This window comes from Lepisma saccharinum, chromosome 4 (assembly GCF_977018435.1).
Source record: "Lepisma saccharinum chromosome 4, izLepSacc3.1, whole genome shotgun sequence".
NCBI classification, from domain to species: domain Eukaryota; kingdom Metazoa; phylum Arthropoda; class Insecta; order Zygentoma; family Lepismatidae; genus Lepisma; species Lepisma saccharinum.
In genome coordinates, this window is record NC_139232.1 from 84,308,857 (window position 1) to 84,327,505 (window position 18,649).

At 38.0% G+C, this 18,649-nt stretch overlaps 1 protein-coding gene across 1 annotated transcript in view; it reads right to left on the reverse strand.

Moving 5' to 3' along the window:
• Positions 1-18,649, reverse strand: part of LOC145986632 (protein sax-3-like) — a 440,100-nt gene that overhangs the window by 17,336 nt on the left and 404,115 nt on the right. Inside the window, exons 3-8 of the mRNA XM_083120875.1 lie at positions 15,194-15,347; positions 13,197-13,327; positions 11,419-11,685; positions 9,113-9,328; positions 6,955-7,221; positions 194-765 (exon numbers count right to left, since the gene is read on the reverse strand). Of these exons, the coding sequence (XP_082977001.1) occupies positions 194-765; positions 6,955-7,221; positions 9,113-9,328; positions 11,419-11,685; positions 13,197-13,327; positions 15,194-15,347 (1,607 nt within the window). The remainder of the gene's footprint in view (positions 1-193; positions 766-6,954; positions 7,222-9,112; positions 9,329-11,418; positions 11,686-13,196; positions 13,328-15,193; positions 15,348-18,649) is intronic.

Below are 18,649 nucleotides of genomic sequence, written 5' to 3' on the forward strand. Positions count from 1 at the left end.
GAATAAACATGATATTTGTGCTGTACGAGATATGAGAAGTAACAGAAGTTTTATGCATAAAGTAACTCTTTCTCATGATGATTCTTTTCTTCATGTTACAATTTTATGATAATTATTTAATTTTTATAGGTTCTAAGAAATTACAGTATTCTCAATTAATTGTAATAAGTAATAGAACAAGGCATTTACTTACTTCCCACCCAAGTTTCACAGCAGTTGAATTGACAGGCTGGGCTTCCCTTAACTCAACCACATGACCACTTAACTTGGCACGTGCTTCCTCAAGATCACTAACCACACCACCACCACCACCACCAGATGTGAGCGTTGTTACAGGTTCCGACAAAGGACTGGGGAGTGAGAGTCCGTGCGAATTTTCGGCACGGATCAGAAAAATATATGTAGTTCCAGGTCTGAGGTGGTACTGTGTGTACACAATATCACTAACCCTCCGTACAGCAACAACCCAGCCAGTAACATGACTGCCATCTGGGTCTTTTCCAAAAATTTCCACTTGATATCCCAGGAGAGAGGATGAGCCGATTTTTGTGTTTCGGCTCCATGTTAGCGTAATGCTGGTGTCTGTTCGATTGTAGACCTGTGGTTGGGTTGGTGGTCCAGGGAACGTTGAGGGTTCTGGTGCTCGAAAGAAGCCAATGTTAGGATTTGTTGGCAACTCCAGGCGCAGAACAGCACTCCAGGTTGTTTTGCCACTTCTTGAAGATGCAACACAGGTATACAGACCAGAATCTGACTTTTGAAGATCTAGAAAGAAAAGTAAGATCTAAATTATATGAATTTTACTACAAAATGTCTTAAATTGTGATTTTCTAGTATTTCTTAAAATCATAATAGATTAAAAAATATACTTTACAACAATAAGTTGGTCAAAATCTTCTGCTTCAAATATGATTGCCCCCTTGGCATAGTGATAATGTTGTCGCCTTGTAATCAAGAGGTCCAAGGTTTGATACCTAGTGGAGGCACATTGCACAGTGGTTCGAATTCAACTTTAAGCTACAAGCCCAGTCATGATTAGCCTATCTACGTATAAAGTAGACTTGAAAGGAACTCATCAACAATTCAAATATGACAGGTCAGTCATTATTTGAATTGTAGGAGAATACAAAATGGAGCTGCATCTACTGTGTAACTATGTCACATTCCATGGGTACTAACCAGAACATTGGCATGTCACCAGTTTATTACCAATAGGTTGGAATGTTATTGAGATGAGTCTCAATCTGGTCTCGCATTGCAATTGCCTGTCTCATTCTTGGTCTGCTCTCAATTTATGGGGGTTATTCCTGAGTAAACAAAAAATGATCGATCAGACAATTCAATTATTGATGGCGGGGAAAGAACTTCCGGTTTGGCGAATTTTCCAATGTAAACAAGTGGAATACAGATAGTCACCGAGCTTATTTTCTTGTAAAAGATCTGAAACAAAATGGATCACTTGAAATTTTTGAGTGATATAGAGAAACAAAGGTACCTAGAAAAGATTGGCAATTTCCCGGGTCCTTTGGATGCAGATATAAGGGACAATACTTATATTTTCCAAGGCAATGTTGATCTTCTATCATCAGTTTCATTTTTGAAAAGACTTCTCCATGTTGAAACTAGTTTACATTAATTATAAACATTGAAATACTTCGTTCACAACAGTAAAAGAAATAATAATAATTACTATGGTTAAAATTATTGTCATGCACTAATAACATATACCTAATTAAATAAATTTTATTATTATTGTTGTTGTTTATATTATTGTCATGCTAATCGATCCACAAGCCGAGTGAATATACAGCAAAACTATTTTCCATTAATACCTTTACATTTCATAGTTACTATACTGAAATGCACAGTTATTGTATTTTGTTATTAACTTTTGCAAGTGTCGTTCAAGAAACGACTTTAGAAGTTAGAAAAAAATAATCATAAAGTTCATATTATGTGACCTCATCTAAAATTATAATTTTTCGAATTCTGAAAACTGTGGAATCATTTATTCTTTGAATTAGATGGTAGAATATGAAAAGAAAATATCCTGGTTCCTGTATATCCTGTGGCCGCGGTGGCTCAGTCGGTAACGCGTCTGACTACCATGCTCAAGGTCCCGGGTTCGATCCCCGGCCGGTTCAAATCCGCGAACTTTTCTAACGGTGGAAGCGGCCCCGGCGCCTACCCAGCGTCGAATAACATGGGTACCCGGGGGAAACCCTGGTGGGTAAAGGCGGTTAGGGGCGTGATGCTGATCACATCACCCCCACTCACGACCGGATCAAGAAAGTGTGGGGCGTTACCCCCACACCCCCTATACGCCTTCACGGCGTGGTGCAATGCACAGGGGAACACTTTACCTTTTTTTTTTTACCTGTATTTTTCACTCATTTTTTCAATCTAATGCAGATTTTACATTGATTACTCTGTTCGAATACTAACCAAGTTAACATTATTCCTGTTATTAACAATAAAAATAACAAACTTCCTGATTTTTTGCAACTTGAAAAGAGGGATGCCAATTTCCAGAGGGGGCTGGGGAGGAGGGGTTGACTGACCTACCAACGCCCATGGAGAGAGCACTTATTCACAACCAAAAGCCAAATGCGTTATAATGTGATTATAAATAGTTCCAATTTTTAAATTTAATCAACACATGTGCGTTAGACAATTATAATTTTCGAAACACGTAAAATATTTTCATTTGATTTGAAGAAGTGCTGACTGCAGAGCCTACTCCCTCATGTTTGTGTCCAACCTTTTTGCTTTACTGCCTAAATCCACTGATATTTCCATATCAGGTCTGTCTGGAAACGATGCATAGATACCTGTGAACAATTGTTGTTCCCTATCTCATGTTGAAACCGAAATCTACAAAAATATTGTCGCTTTTTCCGAAGACACTGCCTTTACATCTTTGAATTCTATGTTATTCTTTTCAAAACCGGAAGTGCAGTCCCTGCCAGTGCCAAGGAAGCACAGAAATGTAAACATCCAGTGAATAGCATCCATAAACTCCTGTCTCATTCTCATCGTGCTCCCACTTCGGTCTTATCTTAAAATACATTATATATGCACAAGCATGTATATAGAAGAGGGAACATAAAGTGCTTGTCACCTCATAAACTTTCCCAAAATATAGATGTCATGAAGGCAAGCAACTTTTTTTACTCCATGAAGTTTTTCTGTTCGGCACTTCCTTTCGATGCTACAAACCCTGGAAAATTGAATTTTATCCAGAATATATATCCAACCATGTAGCAGGCTCACAATGGATTGACTTTGCAATTAGCATGTTTGTTTCATTCTCTGTCTCGTCTTGATAAGTCTCAAGTCTCTCATTCTCATCTTGATTTTTGCAATTCTGTCACAGTCTAGTCTGGGTATCCTCACTAGTAGCAGATTTTTAAAAAAGAACTGACAGTAAATAACCAATTTAATATATACATATAATAGATATAGTCATGTAACTAATCAAGATACTCTATATCTTGGCATAATTGTTTCCCAGATAACTTGCCAAGGGTTACTGTCCCTCTTAAATACCAATATTTTAGAAAGTAATGTTGCATTTTATGCTAAATATCTGTTTTCATTTACTCTGAAATATATTTCTGTGAAATTTTATCTGTATTGTGATGCCTGTGGAAACTCAAAAAAAGAGAAACAATGTTTATATTAAAATGTATTGTGACTTCTAATTTCATGCATGGGTATAAGATAACCTAAATAAATACATAACAGGTTCATTGTCTTTTACGTACTCTTAGAAGTCTGATGTTAGTGATACTTAAATCAGTACCATTTATACAGGTCATAAGTGCTTATCTCAAGCAGACATCTCAATCAGATTAATATTTATTTAAACAAATGTTAAATGCCTTTTTCTAAACGACTGACAAACTTTTACACAGAACCTGCTTTAAGGATTTAAGAAACTTGATTGTTTTATCCCACAATCACTGGAAGATACGATCTAATAATCCTGAATTTATTTTGCTATACATTGATTATTGTTCAAGATATGGAGGTATATCTGCATAAATTTGGTCACTCACAATTCTTTAAACTTGTCGAATTTCATATATACAGTTGGTATGATTCCAGATATGTTGCAATGTTAAAAATTTATGGATTGCTTCACCTCCTCTCATCTTGACACCATGTCTGGTCTTAATCCAGTTCAATGGGTATCTTTGCATCCTATGCAATGAGCCAATTTGTTGAGAGATTTCGATTGCCTGGTGGCAAGGGATTGGATGACTGATTCAAATTACAAACTCACATTTGGACTCGAACCAACATCTGATCAATTACGCTTTAATACTATGAGAAGTGTTAGGTTACATAAGTGCTGAGAATTTGAAACCACGATATTCCACATTTTCTACTGCGTGGAGGTATCAGTATATCTATTAAATACGCTTGCAACAATATCTAGCTTTAGGTATTGCAGTTTCAAAGATGTCAATGTTTAGTATGGTCTCCTTAGAAAAAGTAAACTGTGAACATGGTTCTTTGCAATAGAGAAAGGAGAATGTTAGCCTAAGAAATTTCACATCTTTGTTATAGAAGTTCATGTAACTCTATATTCTAAGAATATTAGAATATTTAGAGTGCAACTGCACTCAGGGGAGAATGAACTTAGTGGATTCCCTTTCATGATAATCTTATTGATATTTGCTAATAATTCCTCAGAAAACTGCTTAATAATACGTTCCCATTAATTTCCACCTCGCATGCACAATATTTTTTGTCTACATATTATGTATGGTTATAACTGATCGTTAATTGCTGAAAATCTTATTTTGATATGAAAAGAAACACAAACCAATGCTATTCTAAGAAATTGTACAATCAAACTAAGAAATTTAAGATTTCGACTTACATAAATAAGTTGAATACATTTTCCATTTCGTTTTTTGCATCTTGTTAATGCACTTTAGGTAAATTTATTGGCAATTGAGAAAGAAAGGAATAAATAGCAACATAATATTGCCAACGTAATGCCTTTTAAAAGTGCGATATAATGACAATGTATATTATTATACATGGCTAATAGATAAAAACTAACTGAACTGATCTGGAACTCCATAAGTATGATATATTAAATAATATAGTTTATATATTCAGTGGGTGGAATAGTTCAAGACAGAGAGGAGGGGGAAATCTCGACCACCCCCACATCAAATCACAGCCTGGGTCTATCTGTCCACCAAATGTCATCTTTGTAGCTGTGGTAGTTTCCGAGATATCGATAATTGACAGGGACTTCAGCTTTGCTGATTAGTAGCCTAAAACAAAAGGACAGAAACAAATGCTATATGTTTTGAAATCCGAGCCGGCTATCAATGACAAATTATTTCTGTGTTTTTTTTTCCGTCTTCCCACGCAAATGTCAGGATAATACACTAACATTTCATCGACTTCGTTTTCCCGGAACATCCTACTGATAAAAATATAATTATTTTTTGCACAAGCCTGGGAAAAAAGACAGTTTACACTGCGGTATCGATGTACAACTCCGTTTGCATGAAGTTCCAACGCTTGTGCTGCCACCTTTGGCAAGCGGTTGGAAGTTTAATTTGGAGGGAACACAAAAGCATCCTCAGCAACCCCATTTCGCAGGGAAAACACCCAGCAGCCATTTCATCGCTTTCCCAACTGGAAGAAATTCAACTGATGACGCGTGTGGAGGCCGATGTTCGTATGACGTGTTTACTTTTAATTGCTTTGTTAATTAACTCCACAGCAGGTTTCACTACGCGAATTCTGCGCGAGAACAGATCCCAGGGAAAGCACGTGTCCATTTATTTCACACAAAAAATCTGCGAAAATGTTTTCCTAAAAGAAAACTTTTTTTTTTAATATTTTTTTTAATTTCATATATTGTTACATTGTGATGATTAAATAAAGTGAAACAAAACAAGGGTATAGAAATGTGGTAACTGCCTGTGATATATTGTATAACGAAATTCGAATTCACTTTCATGGAAGCACTAAATTTAAGTTGAAAAGCTGAGCATTTTGCACAAAATGTGTGTACATTCGCTTGTTCAGAATTTAAGTTATAACCAGGGACGTCGTTGAGCGGGACAGAGAGGTGGGGATGGTCCTCCGAAACTTCTTCATCCGCCCAAAATTATCCGTGGCATAGAGGAAATTTTACTTTGAAATTTTAAATAATAATTAGGGAAAAGGGTAAAATACAGGGAGTCTCAAGAAGGTGTAACCAGATGAAGAGAAAAATAGGTGACAAAGGCATATCTGTTAATTCGAGGACACGATGTTAAGAGACATTCACACAAGTTTATGTCAGGACAACGCGGTGGCCATGCAACTACGATCATCACGTGAAACTTGCTACGAAGAGCAATGCTCAATGAGTGGCGTCTCATCCTGCTGGAAAATTGCTCAGTGTCAAGTTCAGCTAACTGCAGGTACGCGTCAGGATTCCGCAGCTGTCACAGTCTCTGCGCGAAATAAAAATGGTCAAATATCAAGGTCGTGGGCGATCACATAAGGAAGGAAGGGACCGAAAATTGCCTACTTTTTCTTTCTCTTTTCCTTTTTATTTGCAACTAATCTCCTTCGAAATTCTTAGTTTTACTCTTTCATTGTTCAGGTTTTCTTTCTCTCTTCTTGATAATTTTATTTACGTTTCCCTCTCGTTTATTCTCTCTTTCGCTACTTTATTTCGCATTTCTCCGTTCTTTCTCTTTCTTCCTCCATTCTCTATTGTTTCGTTCATATTTTTTCTCCCTTAAAACATTCCTTTCCTCTGACGCCACACATCCCTTCGGGTTATCATAATTAATTTATTAATTAATACATCTTTAAGAATAAACTTGAAGATGTTTATCTGCACCTACAACTTTCGAAACTGGTTCAAAATTTTTGGGACGCCCTGTATTAAACAAACAAGATACCAGTGGATCAGTTTTTCCTTACTGTTAATCTGCAGGGTCCCCGTTTCAGAGATGTTCACGCGAGAAGATGAACCCGTAACAGGAGCCCCATCCTTGTACCACGTGATCACCGGATGGGGATTCCCCTTGGCTTGGCAGGGCAGAACGGCTACGGACTTGATTGGCAGCGTCTGATTGACTGGTCCCAGCTGGATCACAGGCGGAGGAGAGTCCTCGACTGACGTCACCTTGAAGAACAGACGCTGCGTCACGGATCCTGCATCGCTTACAGCGGAACATACCAAGCGGCCTGCAAGACGATATTTGTTTATATTATACCATGTCAAAAATATAAAACTCGATACAATAGGATACAGATGAACACGAAATAATCGGATGGTACCTTAACAATTCCTCAAGTATCCTTTTTACATTTTCTGACCTCTGTGGCGGAGTGGTTATCACAGCACGCTATGATGTCAGGGGTCCTGGGTTCGCATCCCAGTCTGGACATGGGTGTTCTTTATCAATCTCATTATATCACTCATTCTGAACGTTGCGATTAGCGAAAAATTGCAGAAAAGAGACGCTAAATAAGATAAATCAAATTCTTATTACTTCTTTCCACCGTGTTCCCATCTCCCTGTCGCCGTTAAACTAATTGTACATAGTTAAGTAATTAAAATAAGAAAAAACAACAGGCAATACTGCAGTGAGTAGTAATACCGCAAAAAGACCAAATATGCATTATTTTTTTTTGAAAATGCTATTTAGCCGCGCTTTTCTGTCACTTTTGGCTAATCGCAACGATAAACATGAGTGGTCATACCATAAAATTGATAAAGATACACTCACAAAGAACACCTATGCGCCCGTCGGTATTCGAACCCGGCACACTTGACGTCGTAGCGCTTTGTTTTAAACACTCCGCCACGGAGATCTGGCCCACAGATATAAATTCATTGATTACTAATTAAACTATAAAAATCACACTGCCTAAGGTGACAAAGAAAGAACCTTGAATACACGAGAATATTCTGGTATTGTAAACAGAAATGCAATCATATTAGAATGAAGCAAGTTTTTTGTGTGTAGCTATTTCAAACCTTGCATGAATTGTACAAGGTGTAAATACTCGTAATACCTCCACGGTAAACTGCAGTAATCAACTGCAAGATACGGAAAACTGTTCGTGACACAAGTGTGAATCACTGAACCTAAGCAAGCGAAATCAAGATGGAATCAGTTAACTGTAGCGTGTCTTCGAACTTTTAAGAAAGAGCACACAGATACACTGTGCCATGGTCGAAGTTGTGTTTCATGCAATTATTGCACGGCATAACTATTAGAGAAATAGTAAATCCAGGATCGTACATTATAAAAGTCAATGTTGTCAGATATAAACGTTTGTGAGAACAAAGTTTGATCAAGCTTTCTATCCTAGCATGTATTGAGATCGAAAATAGCAATACGTGCGCTGTACCAGCTGATTAAATCTATATGAACATAAAAAATGATACGTTGGACTTGGAAGATAAGAGGGAAGCATAAATAATGAAACTTGGGTTGGGGTAAATGCTATTTTCACCATCAGACCACACTGGCAAAATCCTATTCACAATTCAGGTATTGAAACGAAGCCTCTCAAACTGTTTCGTTAGTGAGCAAGTACTACTTGTGAAGTAGTGTATATACCTAGGCATTAACACACATTTTCAAGAAGTAAAATATTTTGAACTCTCAAAGTTTATAAAGATATGAATGTTATGCTTACTTACAAAAAATACGGACATTAGCAAAGAGAAACTCTGTAGAAATATCGGGATACAGTACATAAAACTACACATTACTCCAAGAAGAATATCATCTTGAAATTTGGTTGATTACGTAATTGAATGGCGAATTTAGATATGTTTCTCTTTCGTTTATAGAACAATTACATAAGTCTTTGGAATGTAATTCAGTGAAGCTCAAGGATCAAACGTAATCTAGTACGAAAATAGGTAGGAAGCTAAAAATGCTAATGCGACATCGTTCATTTAATCATCATCAATATTACACTGTTATGGTATCCACTTAAGGTAAATACTGATATTTAAATTGCTCTCCTAGATGAATACGTGCCTGATATATTGTTATATGCTAAATGGATGAGTACTATAAAAACTTTATTAAATTAAATGTATTATTATTATTGTTACCTGTGTCGTTCCTCTGACTATCTTCCACACGCAAGGTGCCTTCAGATGAGACTTGGTATCTCCCGTGGGTGGTTCCAGGAAACATGAGTACATGACTGCCTTCCCGAGTCCAGAAGAGGGTCGGTCGGGGATTCCCAGACGCTGTGCATTCTATCATGGCAGTGTGGCGCACCTCCACCATTTTGTCACCTGGCCTTGTAACAAAACTAGGCGGAGCTGAAACATAACACATAGACAATTAATTAAGCACATACATATATTTTTAAATATATTGCAAAGTGCACACACACACACGAAATACAAACAATTTATTTAACCGTCAAAGAGATGGCTGTCTTGGCAGAGTTGATATGTATTAGTGTTTGGCAAAAACAACGAGCTGGAGTCCACTTTATGCACAGACAGGCTAATCGGGACTGGACTTACAACGGGATACGGAAACTAAAATATGTCTCCACCCACAATCAAATATAAGGCTTCTTGAATACAAGCCAACATATTTAACCACTACATTAATGAAGAGGTCAGGAACACGTGAATATATTGCATTGTTAAGATTTCTCTTTCGAAATGTGATTTTGGCAAGTGTTTGAAAAATTTTGCGGAACAGTGTTGGCGTGCTATAAAGGAATGCGTCAATAATATTCCAAGTTGAAGTAGATGAATTGAAAATTTTTCTTGTGAACTTTCTTTTGATGCTTTTTTGAGAAAGTAAAGTAATACGTAAAGGTTGATATTTCTCTTTGCAAAATATAATAAACGTTAATTTATTTGCGATTATTACGTTTTTTGTTGAAAGCTTTCCTCAACATTGTAGTGCATAGCAGTGGCGGCGATTGGGTTCCAAGGGGCAAGGTGCCAAAACTGGGGGGCAAAGGCAGTTTACTTTCCCTTGGTAGATAAGGTTTAGCATAATGCAGGAGCAGAAGTGGAAAAACTAGCGGGGGGGGGGGGCAACTGGTCCCCTAATCGCCGCTACTGGTGCATAGCTAATGATGTTTACTGAAAATGGTATTGAATTCAATAACTAATTAAATTGTAAGGTTTATTGTAGCAGCAATATAAATGCTCCATCTGTAACTATCCTGGGCAAGATCAAACTACTCTTGGTTATTCTTATAAATCTCCTTCATGTCCATTAAATATTGTCATTCCATCATATTCTTCGCCTCACTACAGTTCTCTTACCACCAGCCGACCTCTGTGGCGGAGTGGTAAACACGGGTCCCGGGTTCGAATCCCGGCCTCGGCATGGGTGTTCTTTGCGAGTGTCCCCCTCATCAATTTCTTCATATCATCACTCATCCTCATATTCGCGATTAGCCAAAAGTGGCAATAATGCCCTACGTGAGCCCTAGGTACTCAGAAATGAACCAAAAATATAGGTATTTTTACTAAAAAAGCAAATATCATTCTAACATATCAAATAAAATAATTTATATTAATATTAATGTATCTAAATATATACATATATAGACCCCCCACCCTATAATTTAACATAAAAATACCAACCAAAAGGGGTAAAGAAGCAAGTAATGTATAAAAAAGCAAATATACCCCTGCTTGTACTCGCTCTGGTTGATACCCCCACCCCAAAATTAAAAATAAGGTAGGTACTAATGATCCTTCAAAAAACAAATAAAATAAAAAAAAAAATATATTCTTATAAAAGTTAATATTAACAGTAATAATAAAATAATTAACAAAAATATAAATCTACAAGGGTAAAAATAAATAGATATAATACTATTTCTAGTTACTATTATCAAAAAAATAATTCAAATACTAAGTAAAATTAAAGAATAAGATATTGCATCCAGACCAATAAAATAAAATTACTTAATAAAATAAACCAAAACAATCAGGTTCTCAGAAAAGGATTCTCTAAATTTTATTTACTGAACTCTAGTTGATAAAGTTTACAGAGATCATATTCCAATACCTGAAAGGCAAATACACTTCTAATTAGACTAATGGTTGCAATTGTAATCAATTAAGGCTAATTACAGCATTTTAAAACATTGCAATTTTCAACGCAGCAAATTATCTCTGATTGTATGCGATACAGTCTATCCATAGTATAATTTTGGCCTTTCTGAGGCATACTGAGGGTGGTTTCAGTCTTTTGATCAACCACAAGAGATTTTATGTCAAAAGGATTAAAATATGTATCCAGAGCAATCAGCAGTTGGGAACAGAACTGAGTAGCATAGTTCACTCCGTCCAGAGCACTCAACTCTGATCCAACAGTTGGTCTCTCTGGATACATCTAAAGATAAAAAAGAAACATTAACTGTTATACTTACAGTGCACGGTGAGTGTTGCAGACGCAGTGATCGTCCCAACAGCATTGTCCGCCTCGCAACTGTAGACCCCATCGTCGGCCGGTGTTACTTTCTCTAACCGAAGGCTTCGGTCCTCCAAGATATGAACCCTGCCAAGGGGCATGTTGCCACCTTGACGTCTCCATAAGACATCTGGTACTGGGTCACCACCAACTTTGCACTGGAACTCCACATTGTCATGGGCTAGGGCGACGACGTCTTTTGGCTGCCTTACGAAGAATGGTTTCACTGCAAGACAATAATGTTAGGGTGAATGGAGGAAAAGCATAATATTTGTGGTATGGTAAGAGTTCGTGAGATATAACTCTTCCCCTTTCTTGCCACAGCTTCAGCTAGCAAACTCGCCATTAGTAACGAACTGATTCGTTGCATAACACGTGATCTCTACTACGTAAAGTACAAAAGTAAAGTGCTCCCCTGTGCTTTACACCACGCCATGAACGCGTATAGGAGGTGTGGAGTTAGAGCCCCACACTTATTAATCACGGCCCCCTCACAGAGTTTCCTCCAGGTACCCACTTTATACGACGCTAGGTGGGAGCCGGATCTCTAGAACTTATTACTTAAGAATGTTGTTGTTCTTCTTCACCGACCACCGACTAAGCATTTTCAAAAGCAGAAATGAGTGGAAATTGTTATTCAACAAGTGTCGATTTCCGTGGCGAAGTGGCTAGATCAGCGCGCTATGGCGCTAGGTGTGTCTGATTCGAATCCAGGCCTGGAAATGGGTGTTCTTTGTGAGTGTCCCTACATCAATTACATGACACCTTCACTCATTCTCATCGTCATAATTAGCCAAAAGTGGAAGAGAAACGACGTTACATAACAAAAAATCAAGAAGGAACGTATTAGTTCCGCCACGCAAGACCAGTTTTTATAAAGTTGCATCCAACAAAAAAATAATTTTTGGGAAAAGAAAAAAACGTTCTTGATAAAAGTAAATTCGACCAGTCGACCTTAATTTTGGATTTTAAACACGCACACATACATAACATGAATATCAATATCTATCTACGTTTTGGTTAAGCTAGAAGAGATATTTAGACAACGTTTCAAAGAAAAACGAAACTAGAATCGAACCTACAGCGAATCACAGCAAGGCAGGATAGAAACTGAATCAAAATAATATATATATAATTGAAATTCTGGTAAAGTAACATCCAAAAAAATAAATCGTTTTTGTAGTACCTTTTATCAGACTGCCTTTACAAAGAAGAAACATTGATATTTCTGCAAAGTTACAAGAATAACATAACAAGAAACGTTTCAGTATTATTGTATTACTAATTGTGTATGATTTTACCTAATGTGCAAATAAATGGTTTGGTCTATTGCATTGTCTTAACATTTGGAAAAATTCAATATGCTGAGCAAGGCATTAATTTATTTTATTATAAAACATAAACTAAACGTAACGTTTCAACCTTCTAGCAAGTCTTATTCAGATGCAGCAAGTACAAATGTAACAAGGTACAAAAACAGGACGATATAAGTTTGTGTATATATCGTCCTGTTTTTGTACCTTGTTACATTTGTACTTTGTGCAGAGTCTGAAGAAGACCTTGCTAGAAGGTTGAAACGTTACGTTTAGTTTATGTTTTATAATAAAATAAATTACTGCCTTGGTCAGCATATTGAGTTTTTCATATCATGGAAACAAGGCTTTATGGTGTTATAATTTAACATTTGGGTACAGCAGTTACTCATCTACACTTAAATCTTCTAACAGATCTACTCACGATGTACGCGAAGTAGTGCCACAGCAGACTCTCGTGTTCCGACTGAGTTCTTGGCAACACACTGGTACCTTCCGTCATCGTTTTGCCTCACATCTTGTATAACCAAGTTTCCACCGTCGACGACCTTCAACCTGAAAATATAAATAATAATAACTTTTGTTCAGGTAGTTTGGGATGATCCTAGATGATGTGAAGTACAAGCGGGTTTAGGATTGAAAGGAGGAACTGAATGTAGAAGGTTCTGTAGGAATGGAAAAAAAGTTGAATGTAAGAGGATCTTGTAGGATTGGAAGCAGGTGTAGGAGAATCCTGCAAGATGGATGAAGGAGTTGAATGTAGGAGGGTCCTGTAGGATTGGAAGGAGAAGATTGATGTTATAGGCTCATGAAGCAGATTAAATGCAAGAGGACTAAGTAGAATTTGAAGGTGTAGTTGACTATATGAGGATCCTGTAGGTTGAATGTTATAGATTCATGTAGTGTTGGAAGAAGTTGTCGCGTGCAAGAGCGTCCTGCGGGATTGAGAGAAGAGTTGAATGTGAGAGAGTCCTGTAGGATTGGAAGGAGAAGCTGAATTAGGAGGGCCCTGTAAGATTTTAAGAATGCTCTGAATATGGAACAACCTTGTAGGATTGAAATAAGATAAAAATAGAAGATCCCTGTAGTATCGGAAGGAACCCTGTAGGTTTGAAGGAGGAGTCATGTAAAAGAGGCCTGTATAACTGGAAGAAAGGATTAAATGTAAGGAAGGTCTGAAGAAGCCTTTCCCCCCAAAAACACAGCATGAATTTGAAGTTTGTATTTTTGCAATGATCTGTAAGAGTTTTACTTTTAATTGTCAGGCTCTGATAAATCACACATTCAAATTATAATATGAAATGTGTAAAATATATAATTTTGGGCTGACATTCATTTTTCAGAGAGGAAAACACCCACTTGCTCCCTATCCCATCCAGATGCCTGTGAAGCCGGGGCTAGTAAGTTCATAACCTGAGTAAGGCATGAATGAGATTTCGTCATAAACTCAACAGGCAAAAACCAACTTACAATAACAAAAAGAGAAAAAAAAAAGCATCGATGCCTTCTTCCGACAACCAGAAGGAAAGAAAATTCAAGTGTAGATAGCAACACACAATGTATATCTATAATAGTCCTGGTCTTTGATACGCATGCATACACGTTAACAACTGTCCATATCTTATTTGACTTATTTAAACCCTCTCACGGGCCTCCCCGATGGTGTAGTGGTAACATCGTTGCATTGTAGCAAAGGGTTCGATACCCGGTGGAGGCGCACAGTGGTTCGGATACCACTTTAAACTGTAGGTCGTCCCAACAAGGACGTATTTAGGGGGTCCGGACATCCCCAGAAAGACTTAATACATCGTTTATTGTATAATCGATGGTTATAATTTCCTCTGACCTTATTGGAATGCAAGGATTGGGATCATATGGCTTTGAAGAACAGAAATAACAAAAGATTTATGCACACTAGTACTTGTAATAACATGCATAAAATATTAATCAGTAACTTTACTTTTCGCCAACTGGTTCTAACATCTTTTTTATATTCAATAAATATTCAATTCTTCATGTAGTTGACATTACTTATTCGCCATGGCACTTTTTTTGCACAAATTATGCAGATCTTAACTACTAAATAAAACAATAATGAATACGTGCTGTTATATCCCTGCAGTCTTTTTACATATCTATATAATAATAATATTAATTAATGTATATATTTTAAATAGTTAATTTAGTTCAATATAATTATTTTAATTTAAACATTATTATTATTATTATTATTATTATTATTATTATTACTGAGACACTCAGTTCGGACCCCCCCCCCGAAATATTTTTCTAGATACGTGCCTGAGTCCCAACTCAAACAACCAACCAAACAAACTCAACCCTCAAATATTCTTATGGTAGGGGAATCACTTTAACGAAATTAACATGGGGAAACCTCGAGCAGATAGTTTGGAAACTCACCGCTTGGCGGAGTCCAAGTCGAGAGTTTGCCCGTTCTTCCGCCAGAAGACGCTGGGTTCTGGAACTCCCTTGGGAGGGCCACATTCTAGGAGAGCCGTTTCTCCCTGTGCCACTCGAATGTTTTTCGGCTCCACTCGGAATTCATCTCGCAAAACTGTAAAGAGAAGAAATAGTATATTTAAGTGGTATGAAAATGGCTTACGACGTTCTAGGTCAAAGTATAGGTAAAAAAGCTTGGCAAATCATTATCATACAAACAGGCGCGTAGCTAGAATTGATCTCGGGGGGGGGGGGGGGTCACTGGTTATCAGGGGGGCTTTGTAAACCAAGTCCATTAATCAAAAGTTTAACAGTATTAAATGAAGGTAAATTGTTGTGGGGGGAGGGGGTCATTATATTATTATAAAACATAAAATTTAGAAATGTCATGCAAATGCTACAATTTCTTCTATATCTTCTAAAACATCTATTGAAGTGTTAATTGACTCCTACTGACACCATCCCTTAATACACACTCCATACTATTTTCGATGATACAGGTATTTATATCATACAAGTAGAAATGTACAATATTCGCTTCAATCATAGTGCCTACCGTACCCCGGCCGAAGCAATAAAACTCCCCTTCGTTCCCAAAACTCTGTTGCCATTTGACGCAGCTGTGGAAGAAATGTGGATGATGACGTTAAAAGTCACAGATATTTGTCAAACGAGAGGCTGCAACAAAGGCAGGGAAGTTACAGATTAGGAAGCTCTCCTATGAAAGTACTTTCTAAAGTCTAGAGAATCTTCTAAACACTTGCCGCACCATTGACTTCTGCTCACAAACAAGATGAACAAATGTACAATTGTAATAGGTGCTCTTCAAGTTCTGTGAATTTATCCTCGCGAACTGGAACAAAATAATATACGAGGGTGGTTCAGCCTGCTCCGCCCCTGACCCATTTCCAGTGATAGTAGAGACCTGTAATTTTATATGTAACATTGTTCATTCTTTAGACTAATATCCACAAAGTTTCAAGAATTTACAACAATTTCTCTATTTGTTACACGTTGATGATCAGTAAGAAGTGTAGCCACATGTGAAACAATGGAAAAATCTGAGGTCCGAGCAGTGATAAAATATTTACTCAAGAAAAATCTAACACGGGAAGACATCCAGATATGGTGGGAACTCTTGGTGACTTTAGCCTTTCATATGATCTAGTGAAGAGATGGTGCCGTGAATTTAAATGTGGTCGGCAGACCTGTGAAGATGAGCATGGTGGTGGCCCATCTGCAACGGTGACCACACCAGAAATGATTACGAAAGTGCATGACATGATTTTGGCAGACCGGCGAGTGACTGTCCGTTATATAGCAGACACATGTGGCATCTCAACTGGCAGTGTGCATTCAATTATTCATAATCATTTGTTAATGAAAAAAATCTCTGTACGTTGGGTCCCGAGAATGCTGACGGTCAACCAAAAGAGGACACGTTGTGTGAGAAGTCAGAACCTGTTGCGGACAATAAAGGCTGACAAGCCAAAGTTTCTGAAGAGATTTGTTACAATGGATGAAACGTGGGTTCACTACTTCGATCCCGAAAGTAAACGCCAAAGCATGCAATGGAAACACCCACATTCTCCACCCCAAAGAAATTCAAGGTTCAACCATCAAAGGGCAAAGTGATGGCATCTGTGTTCTGGGATGCAGAAGGAATCCTTTTGATAGATTATCTCCAACAGGGAAAGACAATCGCAGGTGTTTATTTTGCAACCCTAATTGAAGAATTACGTAGTGCCATCAAGGAGAAACGCCGTGGAATGTTGGCCCGTGGTGTGTTTTTCCATTGTGACAATGCTCCCGCCCACACCTCCCAAGTTGCGGTGGCTGCAATTCATGCAGCAGGGTTTGAAATTGTCCCTTATGCCCCTTATTCTCCAGATCTGGCTCCTAGTGACTTCAACCTGTTGCCGAACATGAAGAAACACCTTCGTGGAAAACATTTTGCTAGTGATTCCGAGGTTATGGATGTTGTGAATGCTTGGTTGCAGGACCAACCAAAATATTATTTTTCTGCTGGGATTGAAGCACTGGAAGGGCGATTGAAAAATTGTGTTAATGTTGCAGGGGACTATGTTGAAAAGTGACAGTGATTTGGTTTTCCTACGAAGGTTCCTTCTATGTCAGGGGCGGAGTATGCTGAACCACCCTCGTATGTTGTCTATATTTTCACTCTTCACCTCAAAGAAATTAGAATACACAATAGTTTTACCTAATGTCAATGGGGCTGGCAGAACTGCCAGGAGGGGCTCAGCCCTCCTGCCTGGCTACGGGCCTGCATACAAATCGTTCAACATAGAGGTATGATGGACTACTTCATGGGCGTAGCTTGGGACTTAACTCTTGGAGGGGGGGGGGCAGAGTCGAAAAGTTTTTCATCCCATAAAAATAGCGTTCAGGATTATTTGCTAAATAACTTTTACATTTGCGAAATAATAAATATTATTATTTATAACTTAGCTTCTCAGGTCTTAGGATGTTAACAAAAGTATCATTAACTCGTAAATTTTAACAAACCTGATTTTTTGGGGGGGAGTGTCCCCCTTTCCCCCGCCAAGTTACGCCTATGCATTACTTAACCCTGTATCCTAGTCTCAAATCATGGATTCTGTTCAACGGCTTCAGGGACCTCAGCATTGTTACCCTTTAGGACACCCTGAGGGGCCCGAAGATGTGGTAGTCACAAGACGACAAGTCGGGTCTGTAGGTGGGGTGTGGTGGAGGATTTCCACAGGAAGCACCACAGCAATTCTTGGCATTGACACATACTTGGTACTATACCATATGAACATTGTACACCGTGACGGGTACTCATTCCCATACACATCAACTTGTTTCAGCAGGTGCATGCAGCCCACTAAAACTTTACCACAACAGCAGCTTGTATCCTCACACACAACGCCATTTACCGGACCAAACGCCAAGCTATGTTTATTTGAACAACGATGCTAATAGAAGTGTGTCACTTCATTTGGGCGATCCTTGTGGTAACATGCCCAGAAGTTTTATTTTGTGAGAGATGATCTTTCATATCCTAAGCAAGAAAGCTTGGAAAGATTTTCAAGCACAAGTGTGTGTGTTTTGTGTGTTTCTATTGGTGGACTGATGTAGAACATGTTTAATTCGAATCAAAATGTTTGATTGATTTGTTGTTTAAAGTCCACTTTATGCACAGATAGGCTAATCGGGACTGGACGTACAGTTTAAAGTGGGATCCGAACCACTATGTGCCTCAACCGGGTATCGAACCCGGGACCGCTTGATTACAAGGCGACGATGTTACCACTACGCCATCGGGGAGGCATATATTCAAACTGAAGAACTGCTACTCTTACTTTGGGAAATAGAAAATTCCAGCAATGTTTAACCAGAATATATCTCTGCCAAGTGTAAATATCTCAGTCGCAT